The sequence below is a fragment of the Canis lupus genome, chromosome 1, assembly GCF_011100685.1.
Source record: "Canis lupus familiaris isolate Mischka breed German Shepherd chromosome 1, alternate assembly UU_Cfam_GSD_1.0, whole genome shotgun sequence".
Lineage (NCBI taxonomy): Eukaryota > Metazoa > Chordata > Mammalia > Carnivora > Canidae > Canis > Canis lupus.
In genome coordinates, this window is record NC_049222.1 from 81,975,513 (window position 1) to 81,992,405 (window position 16,893).

The 16,893-nt window shown below is 34.6% G+C and overlaps 1 protein-coding gene and 1 pseudogene across 6 annotated transcripts in view; one reads left to right on the forward strand and one right to left on the reverse strand.

The window, feature by feature from the left end:
* Positions 1 to 16,893, reverse strand: part of VPS13A (vacuolar protein sorting 13 homolog A) — a 235,292-nt gene that overhangs the window by 135,573 nt on the left and 82,826 nt on the right. For all 6 annotated transcript variants that reach the window (XR_005354104.1, XM_038527037.1, XM_038527040.1 and 3 more), the window contains 4 exons: positions 14,549 to 14,687; positions 5,634 to 5,715; positions 4,905 to 5,059; positions 4,356 to 4,512 (listed from right to left, as the gene is read on the reverse strand). Coding sequence is in view for 5 of the 6 variants with exons in the window: in XM_038527037.1 (XP_038382965.1) it covers positions 4,356 to 4,512; positions 4,905 to 5,059; positions 5,634 to 5,715; positions 14,549 to 14,687 (533 nt within the window). In the remaining variant the exon portion in view is untranslated. The remainder of the gene's footprint in view (positions 1 to 4,355; positions 4,513 to 4,904; positions 5,060 to 5,633; positions 5,716 to 14,548; positions 14,688 to 16,893) is intronic.
* LOC100684680 lies at positions 137 to 1,039 on the forward strand (annotated as a pseudogene).

Below are 16,893 nucleotides of genomic sequence, written 5' to 3' on the forward strand. Positions count from 1 at the left end.
GGGCCAGATGGCTTCACTGATGAATACTACCAAACATTAAATGAAGAATTAATACTAATCTTTCTGAAACATCTCTAAAAAATAGGAGGAGAGTAATCGGAGCTTCTTCCTGATGTGCCCCTCTCCCGCTTTCGTGAAGTTTCCTCACAGCATGGTCCCCAAGCGCCAGTCCTCGCTGGCACCTCAAACGAAGAAACCGAGGCTGCCTCCGGCCCCCAAGCCAGAAGAGACATCGACCTCTCAGCACTTGCCAAAGGGAGAAAAAGAACAGCAAGAAGCAATTGAACATATTGATGAAGTACAAAATGAAATAGACAGACTTAATGAACAAGCCAGTGAGGAGATTTTGAAAGTAGAACAGAAATATAACAAACTCCGCCAACCAGTTTTTTCAGAAGAGATCGGAATTGATCACCCAAATCCCCAGTTTTTGGGTAACAACATTTGTCAACCATCCACAGGTGTCTGCACTGCTTGGGGAGGAGGATGAAGAGGCACTGCATTATTTGACAAGAGTCAAGTGACAGAATTTGAAGATATTAAATTAGGTTACAGAATAGATTTTTATTTTGATGAAATCCCTTACTTCGAAAATAAAGTTCTCTCCAAAGAATTTCATCTGAATGAGAGTGGTGATCCATCGTCAAAGTCCACTGAAATCAAATGGAAATCTGGAAAGGATTTGACGAAACGTTCAAGTCAAAAACAGAATAAAGCCAGCAGGAAGAGACAGAACGAGGAACCAGAGAGCTTCTTCACCTGGTTTACTGACCATTCTGCTGCAAGTGCAGATGAGTTAGGAGAGGTCATCAAAGATGTTATTTGGCCAAATCTATTACAGTACTACTTGGTTCCTGATATGGATGATGAAGAAGGAGAAGGAGAAGAAGAAGATGATGATGATGATGAAGAAGGAGGAGGATTGGAAGATATTGATGAAGAAGGAGATGAGGATGAAGGTGAAGAAGATGAAGATGATGATGAGGGGGAGGAAGGAGAGGAGGATGAAGGAGAAGATGACTGATGGAACATTGATGGATTCCAACCTTCCTTTTTTAATTTTCTCCATTCCCTGGGAAAAAGTTGCATCTCTTTTTTCCCCCCTCCTCTTGTGCTCATTCACCCTGTTTTTTTGAAGTCTCTTTTCTCTCCCTTTATACCACTGTTCTCAACTTATTTTGGGGGGAAATACCTTGAGCAGAATACAGCGGGAAAAGAATCTCTACCCCTTTCTGTTCCAAATTCATTTTTATTCCTTCCTGTCTCAACAAAAACTTTATGGAATCAACACCACCGTGCTCTGTGGGGAAAAAAGAAAAACCTTCTGCTCCCTTAGCTCTGTTGGAAGCTGGAGGGTGCTAGGCCCCTGTGTAGTAGTGCATAGAATTCTAGCTTTTTTCCTCCTTTCTCTGTATATTGGGCTCAGAGATTACACTGTGTCTCTATGTGAATATGGACAGTTAGCATTTACGAACATGTACCTGTCTACTTTCTCTTGTTTAAAAAAAGAAAAAAAAACTTAAAAAAATGGGGTTATAGAAGGTCAGCAAAGGATGGGTTTGAGATGTTTGGGTGGGTTAAGCGGGCATTTTGACAATATGGCTTCTCCTTTGGCATGTTTAATTGTGATGTTTAATGGACATCCTTACAGTTTAAGATGACACTTTTAAAATAACACTCTCCTAATGATGACTTGAGCCCTGCCACTCGGGAGAATCAGCAGAACCTGTAGGATCTTATTTGGAATTGACATTCTCTATTGTAATTTTGTTCCTGTTTATTTTTAAATTTTCTTTTTGTTTCACTGGAAAGGAAAGATGCTCAGTTTTAAACGTTAAAAGTGTACAAGTTGCTTTGTTACAATAAAACTAAATGTGTACACAAAGGATTTGATGCTTTTCTCTCAGAACAGGTGTATTTAATATGATTTTCCAAGTTTGACTTGTATAACATATTGTCAAACATTGTCACCCTGACTCCGTATTTTTTGATACGCACTTTGCAGGGTGACCTCAGGGCTGTGTGAACTGAGAAAGGGATCTGAATCAATGTATTAATGCCTCCAAAGCCAGGAGCCATCGTAGGTGTAGTTTGCCGTCAGTTTCTGAACTCTCCCACATCAGTCGTGATACCAGATTGCTCAAAACTGAGTTCTGAATATGTTGTGCCCTTGATTTGTATCTCAAAATGGCATTTTTAAAAACGGGCCTTTATTTGCCTGGATATAATAATAGTGCCTGCCACCACCATCAGACAGACCTGGTGCTCTAATGCCAACTTACACAGAGGGCAGTTACTGGCATGTCATCGTTGGTACTATGAAATGTGGCCAAGAAGACAGACTCTCAGAGTAAGAAGTTGTATTGGTGGTAAGAAACTCAGGAGTACTTTTGTCTCAAAGTACTAGCTATTTAGCATATAGCTCTCACGTGAGGCCTGTGTGAATCCGGGTGAGGTGACGGGCCCTGCTCTACTTAATGCCGTTGTGCATAGGATACCATTTTGTGAAGCTACCTAATGCATAAGCTTTTTAATGCTGTAAATTATAGTAGCTAAAATTAAATGCCACTTAACTTTTTCAGAGATGAATTAATGGACAGCTTGGTCAAATTCAAAACTTTTTGATGAATAAAACTTATAAATGGAACTATTCCATCGATAGGCAAAGTGTAATGAAAACCTGTCTAGATGGATAGTATGTAATTTCTGCACAGGTCTTGTTTAGTAATATATCACTGTATACCGGTCAGGAATCTTGCTCCAATAAAGGAACATAAAGATATATATAAAATAAATAAATAAATAAATAAATAAAAATAAATAAATAAATAAATAAATAAATAAATAAATAAATAAATAAAATAAGAGGAAACACTTCTGAACTCATTTTACAAGTCAAGCACTACCTGGGTACCAAATTCAGACAAGAATACTACAATAAAATAAAATTACAGGCCAGTATTTTAGATGAACAAAGATGCAAAATTCTCAACTAAATATAAGCACAACAAATTCAACAATACATTAAAAGGATGATACACCATAAGTAAGTAGCAATTATTTCAAGGATGGTTCAACACTCACCAATCTGTCAATGTGGTACACTACATTAACAAAATGAAGTACAAAAATCTTATGATCTTAATGGATGAAGAAAAGCATTTGACAAAATTCAACATCCACTTATATAAAAACTTTTACCAAACCGGTGTAGAGAGGGAACACACCTCAACATAATAAAGACCATATATAACAAGCCCATAGCTAACATCTTACTCAATGGTGAAAAGCTGAAAGCTTTTACTCTAAAACAGGGACAAGACAAGGATGCTACTTTTGTCACCTTTATTCAACACAGTATTGGAAGTCCTAGCCAGAGCAATAACACAAGAACAATAAATAAAAGGCATTAGAAATAAATCATTTGTCATAATCATTCCATCAACCATTGAGAATTATCTTATAAGCCATCAACCCTTATAAGAATAAACCCAAAAATACAAAGGAAGAAATATACATAATATCCTCTCCTAAATGCCTAACACAATAAATAGAAATATTATCCAAGGTATCACAAAATTTTTCCATTATGATTCTGGGACATAAAGTGTTTATGGTAAATAAAATAATGCTACGCCCTGACACCCAACGACGTCCATGTTCTGTCTCTCTAAAACCTGAGAATATGTTACCTTATATATTATATAGCAAAAGGGACTTTGCAAAGGTAATTGGGTAAAGAAGAAATTAGCCTGGATTGAGGTCAGAGATGACAACATGAGAAGGATCTATCACCCTGTACTGGTTCTAAGATATAGAGAACTAATTATATGCAAGGAATTACAGAGGCCTGTAGAGTTAAGGTCTGCCCTCACAGATTAGATAAGCAGGAAACAGACTTAAACCACATGGAAATGCGTTTTGGTAACAACTGAATGAACAAGGAAATGGATCTTCCCCTAGAGCCTCCATACAGGAATTCTAACTGGCACCTTGATTTTTACCTGTTAAGACTTCAGACCACTGCTTAATAAACTTTAAGAAGTTTCTGTTGTAAGAAACTAAATCTGTGGTAAATTGTTACATTATCAATAGGAAACTAACTCAGCATCATAGTATTCAGTTAGATAGATATAAAATTAAACCAGGACTATTATATTTTCCTTTATGAAAAAAATTATCATTTTCTCTTTGCTCTACCTTCCCAGACTCCCAAGATAAAAACTGAAGACCAACTCGTAAGATTTCCTCGAGAATATCTTACCGAATGTACTGATTTAAAGCCTAGAGAATTTTAAACTCTTTAGAAGGGAGTCAAACAATAAAAGTTATTTTTAAAAAACTGAGATACTTACCAAAGTATTCTGGGCATTTTAGGCAGAACTCTTTCAAAAAGGCATTTGCTTTCAAATCAAATGTTCTAAGTTCAACATCTGTGCCCAATCCTAAAACATCAATTTCTACCACAGGTAATTCACAATCTCCAACAAGGTGATAAAACTGAATCAAAACCTAGAGGAAAAAGAATAAAGAAACTACCACTATCTAAAAGAAAAAATTGTTTATGCGGATGGTGGTTTTGAATGGATAAGTTATACACATGATCTGTATTTAAAATTTAAAGGAGACTTTATATACACACATGCATACACATGTATCTTGTACAGTTAATTATCTTTAATAAATTCCTATCAAATGACCATAATAGATGATCTAAACCCCTAATTTTTGATTAACAAAATTAATCTTCACAAAAAGGGGAGGAAAGAATCACAAAGCAATATCTGGATTCAGCTTAAATTGGATGAAACAGGAGTACATATTAGCAATAAGACTATATAAATAAACTGAATAGCAGAAATGACAATTTAAATAAGTCATATTAATTTTACCATGGTACATACCTCTGGCACTTCAAATCTTATTTTATACTGAATCATATTTTTTGAACAATCTGGCTTTTGAATCTTTTTCTGCTGATAACTCTGAACTCCAGTGGGAGACTGAAGAGGCTCTTCCAAAGGACTACAAGGTGCATCAAAATATTCTTCTTCAGAATCTAAATATTGCAGAATATTGTTTAAGTCAAAAATTAAAATGACTGACTTAATAACAATGGTCTTATAATTTTTCTGAAGTAAATATGAATACTAATACATTGAAGTCTTAAAACATTTCAAAATGTGAATGTGAAGATTAGAAAATAATAGAAAAGAATACAGAGCTTATGTCTGAAAATAACATTTTTGATGACAAAAAGTGTAGAAAATATAAAATTAATCTTTAGCTTAATGAACATCACCTTTTAAAATCATTAGTCTATCGCTTCTCGGTCTTTGACTGAGATCAAGTGTAAAATTATTAGTCTAAAAATTGTAAAATTTTATTTTATTTTTGAGAGAAAGAGAGGGAGCAAGTGCATGTGCATGTGCCACCTGGGGGTGGGGAAGGGCAGAGAGAGAGAGAGAGAATCATGAGCAGGTTCTGTGCCCTGCATGGAGCCCAAAGCGGAGCTTGATCTCATGACCCTGAGTTCATGACCTGAGCGGAAATCAAAGTCAGATGCTTAACTGAGTGAGCCACCCAGGTGCCCCACAAAATAAAATTTAACAGCAAAAGCAGTTTCACTTTACCATCTTCAACACATGGAAGCTCCAAGAAAGGAAGCATTTTCTGTGAAATCTGTGATGTTCCCAAAGAAGTGGACCTTTGAATCTGGAAGAAAAGTAATTCACTGTTAATTAGCACAAAGATTTTTATTCAAAGTCTTAAGATAATTTTGACAAATATAAAAAAAAATCTCACTTTGAACTAAGAAAAAAAGCCAATCAGAATTAGTTAAGTAAATTATAAAATATAGATTTAAAGAAGTGCTTTTACAATTTTAATGGTAAATATACACGTAAAATTGTTGTATTAATTGTTTTGACAGGCTTTGAGTAGGAAAAGATCTTAGATTCTGTGTTCACTCAACGTCTCACTGAAGAAGAAAACCATCTCAGGACATCCACGGGAAATAGCCAGTCCCAATATTTAAAACCTACGGAGTTGGGAAATTTGAAGTTTTTCTTTTCATTTTTTGAGAGGCATTTCATTAAACTGACTTTTTTACTGCTTTGGGAAATACAGCCCATAAAAACATATAATGCAATTTAATAAAATAATAAGAAAAGACATACCTCAATCTTCTACCCAGGCCAAAAAACTAAGCAGTCCTATACCTTTCCCTAGAAGCACCTCTTTGATCCTCCTTGATTACATTCCCTACAACTGATTATGATTTTACTTCTATTTACTTGTTTTTAGCCCCCTATGAATGATTCTCTAAATATAACATGGTGTATCCTCTGCTTCTTTCTAAATTATACAAAAAGGTAATAATATTATATATTTTCTTAGAACAGTCTTCTACAAAAAACCTTTCAATTTCATTCATCTTGATAGTTCACTCACTTTCACTGCTATACTATATTGCATATCTGATGAATAAGCCACTACTCATATGTCCACTACACTATTGATATATATATTTGTATTGTTTACAGATTTTTTGCTTTTACTCATAGTACCACCATAAGCATCCATGAACATGCCTGCAGGTGCTCTTATGTAAGATTTTTTTATGGTGTTTATATCTGAGTCAAATTGTGTATGTTCACCTTACTAAGTAGTATCAAACTTTTCACAAGTAGTTGGAAAACAGTAAACTAACATCAGCAGATTAGTTTGTATAGCCCCATAGCCTTATAAATGCTTGGTATTTTCAGACATTTTAAACTTTGGCAATCTTCCTGGCAATTTCACCTTAGCTTTAAATAGAATTTCACAAATGTGTTATAGTTACATATCATATCACAGGTTCATGAGTTTGTCCTTCTCTGAATCATATTTGTTTTTGGGAAAACACTTTTATTGAAACATAAACCTACTACATAACTAAGTATACGGTTCAGTAAGTATTCATGAAGAAAACACACCCATGCACTCAAAATTCAGAACTAGGAATAGAACATTACCATTAATGTAGAAACCTCTCGATCATTAGGCATACCCCCCAAAACTATGCTGTCCTAATTTCCATCTTTAATGTTCTGAAATTTAGCCAACATATAGTACATCATTAGTTTCACATGTAGTGTTCAATAATTTATCAGTTGCATATAACACCCAGTGCTCATATCACATGCCCTCCCCTTAATGCACATCACCCAATTATCCCATCCCCTCCCCTCCAGCAACCCTTCAGTATGTTTCTTATAGTTAAAAGCCTACATCTACATCAAGGATAGAATGGTTTTGTTTTGCACTTTCCTGATAAGTAATAAAATTAAACCCCTTTTCAACGTTTCTGCTAATCTTTTACTGGGTTACTGGTCTCCTTATATACTTTGGGTGAAGTATTTGTACATAATGTGTTGCATATATTTTTCACAATTAGATGGCTTGCCTTTTTCATTTTTAAAAGTAGAAAATTTTAATTTTCATCAGTTTATTTTTCTTCTTCATTTGTGCTTTATCCCAAGACATCTTTACCTATCACAAAGTGCTTAGAGATTTTCTCTTATGTTTTTTGTTAAAGAAATTATATTTTGGGGGCATCTACATTTATGTCTATGTTCCATTTCAAACTAAATCTCTTATGTTTATTTTTTCTCCACTTGGAAATCTAGTTATCTCAAAAATCACTTATTGAAAGAACTAGCACATTTCCTCCACTTATTTAGGTCAGCACCTTTGTAAGAAATCAAATATATATTAACCATGTATACATTGTATATTTATATCCAGACTTTATTCTATTTCCTTGATCTGTAGTTCATCCTCATATCAAAAAGAAAACCCACTTTCTTTAATAAAGTAGTATAAGATAAATCTTGAAATCAAGTATTAGAAAATCTCTAACATTATTCTTGTCCAAAATTGTTTTGGCCAAAATTATGGAGCAACCTAAGTATCCACTGATAGATGAATGGATAAAGAAGATGTGGTATATATATGCAATGCAATATTATTCAACCATAAAAAAAGAATGAAATCTTGCCATTTGCAACAATGTGAATGGATCTAGAGAGTACAGTGCTAAGCAAAATAAACCAGAGAAAGACAAATACCATATAACTTCACTCACGTGGAATTTAAGAAACAAAGGAAAAAAGACAAACCAAAAAAGACTCTTACCTATACAGAACAGAGGTGGTTAATGAGAAAGAAAGGGATGGGTGACACAGGTGAAGAGGGTTAAAGGTACACGTATCTTGATGAGCACTGAGTAATATATGGAAGTGCTCATCACTGAAGATCACAGAAGGTAAGAATCACTGTATCTTATACCTGAAATGAATGTAACACTGTATGTTAACTACACCAGAATTAACCTTAAAAATAATAAATTGTTTTGGCTAATATGTGTCCTTTACATGACCATATATACTTTATAATTAAATTGTTAATTTCCAGAAAAGCAATCTTCTGTATTCTGATTGAGGTTGTGAGAAAGTTACAGAGTTTGGAGAGGACTACCATCTCAATGTGATCAGGCCTCCAATCCTTGACTATGAATATCATTTTCAGAAATGTTTTGCAGATTTAGGTTTACAGGTGTTGTATTTCTTTTGTTAATTTGTTCTTGACTAGCCCTTTTTTTTTTTATAATATCTTGATGCATTTTTTTTAAAATTATTTTTATTTATTTATTATAGTCACACACACAGAGAGAGAGAGAGAGAGGAAGAGACACAGGCAGAGGGAGAAGTAGGCTCCATGCACCGGGAGCCCAACGTGGGATTCGATCCTGGGTCTCCAGGATCGCGCCCTGGGCCAAAGGCAGGCGCCAAACCGCTGCGCCACCCAGGGATCCCTTGACTAGCCCTTTTTAATGTTGTTATGAATGGAATATTCTTTTTCGTTTCATCTTTAGAAATAATTCTTTACATTGATAATGTATTTTGCGAACTTGCTTATTACTATTACGAATATTACTTTTCTACGTTCCTTAGGACTTCCTGCATGATCATTTCACCTAAAAATAAAGACAGTTTTACTTTTTCTTTCCAATCTTGTCTTTATTTTTCTTGATTCATCTGCAGAAGCTAGAACATTCACTATCAACTTGAATAGAAGTGGTCAGAAAAGGCATTCATTCTTGAACTATTCCAGATCTTACAGGGAAAACTCAGTCTTTTTCAAATGAAGTACAAAAACTAGCTATGGGTTTTTCCTAGATGTCCCTTACCAGGTTGAAGATACATTCTTTTATTCCCTGTTTGTTAAGAGGGAACATCATCAATAACTGCTGGTTTTGCCTATACTTTTTCTCTTCTATTGAGATGATCATATATTTTTTCTCCTTTATTCCATGAATAGGATTGATAGCACTGACTGTTGAACCACTTTTGCTTTCATAAAGTAAGTGCATTTGCTTATAGTATATTATCCTTTTTATATAGATCATACTATTTGGTCGTATTTTTTAAGGATTTTTGCATCAATGTTAATGAATATATGTGTCTGAGTTTTCTCATAATTCTTTTTGTCTGATTATAATAGCAGGACAATCTATGCAAAGAAACAAGGAAGAATAGCCCATACACAGACAAAAGCAGCAGACACCATTCAGAAGGAAGCAAAGTACTAGACTTACTACGAAAGATTTTTTTCTTAATGCCTCAAATATATTCAGAAAGCTGAAAAGGACCATGGAGAAAGAGCTAAAAGAAACCAGAACAATGATATCACAGCAAATAGAAAACATCAATGAAGAGACAACATAAGAAAAACTCAAAGAGAAATTCTGGATCCGAAAAGAGCTGGATAAGAAATGAATAGCAAAATGTCATTATAAATCCTAAAGTCGCCTGAAGCATAAGGAAATATTAGAAATAACCTTACTTCCACATATTCAACACCTTGGTTGAAATGAACAAATTCCTTAACAGACAAAATCTTATAAAGTTCATGCAAGAATAAACTAATACTATAAGCAGTCCTGTAAAAATTAATTAACAACTTGAAAACCTTTCAATAAAGAAATTCCAGGCATACATGGCCTCACTGGTATTTAAGACAGAAATAGTATCAATTCCTTACAAAAAATCTCATAAGAGGAAAACATTTTCCAATTCATTTAATGAAGCTGAACTTGCCCTAATATCATATGCAAACAGGTAACAAGAAAAAAAGTATAAACCAGTATCCTGCAGTAACATAAATATAAAAATCCTCAACAAAAAAAAATAGTAAATAAATCCAACAATGTACTAAAACGTTAATATATTACAAAGGAGGTTTATATTGGGAATGCGAAGCTAGTTTAACATTAGAATCAATGTAATTCATCATACTAAAAGAATAGAGAAAACAGTGTGATTACAATAGATGGAGCAAAAGCATTACATAAAATGCTACAAATAATCATGACACAAAACTATCAGCTAACTAGGAATAAAGGAGTACCTCCTCAACCTGGGAAATAATACGTAGGAAAAAGCTACAGCTATTATTATACTTAATAAGATAAAACTAACTACATTCCTGCCATTGAAGTCATGGGTAGCAGCAGCCTGAATCACTGAAACTTGAGAAAGTGGCACCATTTTCAGAAATCCAGGGGAACTTCGGCCCCCAAAACCCACGTCTTTTGGGCCCATGTAGGTAGTAGCACCTCTGTGGATCTCAGAATAGCCTTCGGGATCATTCTTTTCCTTTTTCTTGAAGAATAAAGTATGTTCCCAGATGGATGGCCCCACTGTCCTACCCTGTAGTACCAGAACTTCAAGGGATTTTTCTTCTTCATTTTGTCCTGACTCTGCCCTTTTTAGTCTAAGCTAGCAGTACTTCAGCTGGCATAGTCCCATCTCTATTCCTGGCTTCTGCTGAGATGGTGGGTTACAGCAGTAAGTCACACCCTTAATCCCTTTATCAAGTGTTTTGTGCAAAATGCTCTTGGTTTTCTCTCTGTAACACACTCCCATTTTTTGCAGTACAGATAGGCTGAGCACTTCTCCCAAATCTTTAAGTTCTAATACCAACTTGCTTATTAACAAGTCCTTCTTAAAAACATCTCTTTCTTGCATTTTACTATAAGCAATTAGGCAAAAATAAGACCATATCTTAAACAGTTTGCTTGGAAATCTCAATTAAATATCTAAGTTCATCATTTACAAGTTCCCCACTAAAAAACAATTCAGCTAAGCTCTTTACCACTTTATAACAAGGATCACCTTGCCTCAAAACTTTTTCACGCTCTACTCATTATCCAGTTTTAAACTCACTACAACATGTTTATTACAACACCACTTCACTTTCTGGTACCAAAAGCTATATTAGTTTGCAAAGGCTGCCATAGCAAAATTCCAAAGCCTGGATGGTTTAAACAATAGAAATTTATTTTCTCATAGTTTGGGAGGCTAAGACGTCCAAGATCAAAGTGTTGGCATAATTTGTTTTATCTGTGGTCTCTCTCCTAGGCTTGCAGATGTCTACCTTCTTGCTGTGCCCTCACATGATGTTTTCTCTGTACATGTGCATCTCTGGTGTCTTTTTCTATGTCTGAATTTCTACTTCTTATGAAGATGCCACCCTAACTGGATTAGGACCCACTCTAGTGACCTCATATTAACTTAACCACTTTTTAAGACCCTATGTCCAAATACTGTCAGTCACATTCTGAGGTACTAGGGTTAAGATTTCAATATATGGATTTTCAGAGGACAGCAAAATATGTGAAGCAAATGTGTTTCAAGTACAAAATACTTATGAAAAAACTTAAAGAGACCTAAATAATGAAAAGATATATCACATTAATAGACTGAAAGATTCAGTATTGTTAAAATGTCAATTCTCTCCAAATTAATTATACAATAAAATCACCACCATCAAAATCCTGGCAGAAATTTTTCATAGAATTGAAAAGCTGATTCTAAAAGCTACAGGAAAAGGGAAAGAACTAATGGAAGCTATTTGGGTAAAGCACACATTTTAGATGTCATACTTTATTTCAAGATTTACCATTTATAACTATATCAAAAAGAATAAAATACCTACAAATAAATTTAATCAAAGAGGTCAAAAATCTGTACCCTAATCAAAGAGGTCAAAAGTCTGTACCCTGAAAACCATAAAAGCACTGATGAAAGAAACTGAAGACATAAATAGGTGGAAAGATATTTGACACTTATGGCTTGCAAAAAGTAATATTGTTAAAAAGTTCACACTACTCAAAGCAATCTTCAGATTCAGTGTACTCTCTATCAAAAGTCCAGTGGTATATTACACAGAGGCATCAGGCTTCCTAACTTCAAGCTCTGTTACAAAGCTATAATAATCAAAACAGTTTGGCACCAACATAAAAACAAATCCATAGATCAATGGAACAAAAATGAGAAACCAGGAATAAATCTATGCATTAATGGTCAATTAATTTTTGGCAGAAGAGCCAATATACAAAAAGGAAAGGATAGTTTCTTCAGCAAATGGTGCTGGGGAAACTGAACAACCACATGCAAAAGAATAAAACTAGACTCCTATCTTCACACAAAATCAACTCAAAATGGATTATAGACTTGAATGGAAGACCTGATGCCATAAAGCTTCTAGAAGAAAACAGAAAGGTAAGCTCCTTGACAGCAATCTTGGCAATGACTTTTTGGATCTGATACCAAAAGCAAAGGCAGCAAAAGCAAAAATAAACCATTGGGACTACCTCAAACTAAAAAGCTTCTGCATAGCAAGGGAAGCTATCAACCAATGAAAAAGCAATAAACTGAATGGGAAAAAATATAAGCAAATAATATATTTGATAAGGTGTTAATATCCAAAATACATAAAGAACTCATTCAACTCAACAAAACAAATAATTAAAAAATGGGCAGAAGAAATGGACATTTTCCAAAGAAGACACACAGATGGTCAACAAACACAGGAAAAGATGCCCAATATCACTAATAAGGAAAATGCAGGTATCTCTTTGATATCCTGTTTTCATCTCCTTTGGAAAAACCAGGAAAGTAAGATTGCTGGATCATATATGGTAGTTCTAGTTTGTTTCCTGAGGAACCTCCCCACTATTTCCATGTTGGCTGTTCCCACCAACCGTACACAGGAGTTCCTTTTTTCACTCATTTACTGCTGGTGGGAATATAAATTAGTACTCAATTTAAAAAAGAAAATTTGGGCAGCCCCGGTGGCGCAGCGGTTTGGAGCCACCTGCAGCCTGGGGTGTGATCCTGGAGACCCGGGATCGAGTCCCACATCGGGCTCCCTGCATGGAGCCTGCTTCTCCCTCTGCCTGTGTGTCTCTGCCTCTCTCTCTCTGTGTCTATGAATAAATAAACAAAATCTTTAAAAAAAAAAAAAAGAAAATTTGACAAAGTTCATGAAAATATAAAATTCAGTGAGCAATTCTACTTGTATAAATTGATCCAGTGAATAAAAATACACCCAAATATATAGAGAGGAAGCCAAAAGCAGTAGGGTAGAACTGTGAGCATTCGTAATAATAAGAATGTTCATCAAAAGGAACTCTGTTATGTGAGGCAAATGATGGTAGGTACATTTGCACAATTCAATATTATTTGCTATACAAAAAAAAAAAGGTAGATCTGTATGTGTTAATATGAAAATATCTTTAAGGTATATAAGATATGATAATGGTGAAAAAATACAGATTCAGAACAGGAAGTATAATGATCCAATTTATGTAAACTTTAAGAATACACACACACACACAAGCATGCCATAGTATATATTATAAACACTTCTGGAAAACTACAGAAGTGGTAGTTAACAGTGTTACCATTAAGGAGGGTCACTGCAAGCAGAAGTAACGAAAAGTAGACTCATCATGTAATTTTCTTTACTATTTGCACCTTTTACTCTTTCATCATTTCCTTTTAAAATGTAAAAACAAATTTTTTTAGAGAAAGAGAGAAACATTGGGGGATGGGGTGAGAGGAGAGAGAGACCTTAAGCAAGCTCCATGCCCACTGCAGAACCCAAGGAAGAGCTCAATCTCACAACCCTGAGATCGTGACCTGAGCCAAAAAAAAAAAAAAAAAAAAAAGAGTCAGACACAACCAGCTGAGACAACCAGGCACCCCAATTTTTTTTAAGTAAGTTCCATGTTTAGCATGGAGCCCATTGTGGGGCTTGAACTCACAACCCTGCGATCAAGACCTGAGCTGACATTTAGCACCTGCCTTTGGCCCAGGGCGTGATCCTGGAGTCCCAGGATCGAGTCCCACATCAGGCTCCCGGCATGGAGCCTGCTTCTCCCTCCTCCTGTGTCTCTGCCTCTCTCTCTCTCTGTCTCTCTCTCTGTCTATGATAAATAAATAAATAAATCTTTAAAAAAAAAAAAAAAAAAAAGACCTGAGCTGAGATTGAGTTGGATGCTTAACCAATTGAGCCACACAGGTACCCGTAAAATGTAATTTTTAAAGGTCTTTTGAAAACGAATAAAATTATTTTATCCAAAATTTTTGACTCTTACAAATACTATTTGTTGAGTTCCTTAAATTTGTACTTTTATCAATTTTGTAAAAAACATTACCTGAAATGGTTTGGCAGGGGCATATGCTTCAGGTGCAGGTGTGGGTTTCGGAATGCTTTCAATCAATTCCAAAATTCCTTGCAGTTTTTTATCTGAGATTCGTAAAGAAATCAGTGGTAACTTTCCAAAAATCTTGAATCTGTTTCAAAAAAGCAGAAATCAGTATAAGCAAACTTCATTCTGATTTAAGTGCACTAATTAAAAACACAAGTGTTCCCCCTTAATATATCCAAAAATAATAAAATGCAATTTTAAGCTCTAAAAATTATCCACACAGTCCATAAGACATATTATTCCACAATCTCCAATCAAATTTCTTTTTGCCCTTACTGACCAGTCTCATTAGATGAACTAACCTCATCTTTTTTCCAAAAATTTTTAATGTTGTTATGTTTATTATCCCTTTACTATTTGCCAATGATGGATGATCATTACTAATTATTATTTATTAATGACACACATTAAGGAAAGCATTGATATACATTTATCATACATTCTCACAACCTGTAAAATAGACAATCAATTTCTGTTCTCTGTTTCTCAGAAGTTCCCTTATGTACATGGTTCCTATCAGGAAGCTAATGCTTAGCCAGTTTAAGTAACTTCTCCATGACATTATATATCTAAATTATGGTTAAAAGAAAAATTACATGATCATATAAATTGATGCATGACAAAATCGAACACCTATTCATGATAAAAACTCTCAGTGAACTAGAATAAAGGAGAGCTGCCTCAAATTGATAAAGAATATCATCAGAAAACCTATAGCCACATATTTAATGGTAAGAAAGTCTGTTTTTCCACTAAGATTAGATACAAAGTAAAGAGGTCTCTGATCACTCCTTTTCAGCACTATACTGGAAGTCCCTGCCAATGAATTAGGACAAGAAAAGGGAATAAACTGAATGGGAGGTGTAAAGATTCTGTTCACAAATGACACAGTCATCTACACAGAATATCTAAAAAGAAAAAAAAAAAAAAAAGACTCCTAGAACTAATAAGTCCTTATACCAAGATTGCATAATACAAAGTTGATATGCAACAGTCAATTGTTTTCCTATATACAAACAATAGATGAGTAGAATTTAAAAATTAAATATAATGCCACTTACATTAGCACCCACAAAATGTAATAGTTGAGTATAAATCTAAAAATATATATAAGATCTTTACGAAGGAAACTACAGAACTCTATGAATGAAATAAAAAAATGAATAAATGAGATATTCCATATTTATTTATGGATATTAAAACTCAGTATCATCAAGATGTTAGTTCTTTCCAACTGATCCATAGATTCAATGCAATTAAAGTCAAAATCCCAGTCCACTACTTAATGAATACTGACAAAATGATTCTAAAGTTTATATGGAGAGGTAAAAGATCCAGAATAGCCAATACAATACTGAAGAACAAGGATGGAGGACTGACACCCCCCAACTTCAAGGCTTACTATAAAGCTACAGTAAGCAAGATACTGGTATTGGCAAAAGAACAGACAGATCAATGGTCAGAATAGAGAGCCCAGGAGACTTCCATAAATACAGTCTACTCATCTTTGACAAAGGTGCAAAGGCAATAAAATAAAGCAAAGATATTTTCTTCAAAAAATGTAACAGACAAATCTAGAGAAATGTTGCTAAGGCTGATGTCCAAGAGATCACTATGTTTTAGGATTTTTATGGTTTTAGATCTCATACGTAGATCTTTAATTCATTTTCAATTTATTTTTGTGTATGTTGTGAGAAAGTGGTTCAATTTCATTCTTTTGCAGGTAGCTGTCCAGTTTTCTCAGCATCCTTTTTTGAAGAGATTGCCTTTTCCTCATTCTATGTTCTTGTCTCATTTGTTTTAACTGACCATCGAGGTATGGATTTAACACCTAGTACTGGACTATTAAAAAAAATTAAAAACTAAGATTAAAAAAAGCAAAGCAGAGTGGGTAGAATGGTTTTCTTTCCTTCTCTCTTTCTCAAGCCAAATTCCTGACATCCCTCTGGCCTTAAGACTCTCAGAGTGCAGTTTGATTTCCTAACAGAAGGGAAGTCTAGGAGAACAAGACTTCCTACACTACACAATGTTTGCTAGTGGACAGAGTCACTATACTTTAAAAAGCAACACAGAAGGGTAAAGTCTCTCTTTCATGTGACAAGAGCAGTTAAGTAATAACAGCCACATCCACAGCATATGGGGAAAGACAGGCTATTTACTACTTACCTCTATCCTTCTCCCTATATTTTAGACAACAAAGCCTTGAGCACTACTTTATGAGCATTCTCTTATAATGATCCCCTGGGGCTGTTTGGCAAGTGTTGGATGAGTCTTTGGTTAAATTACAATAT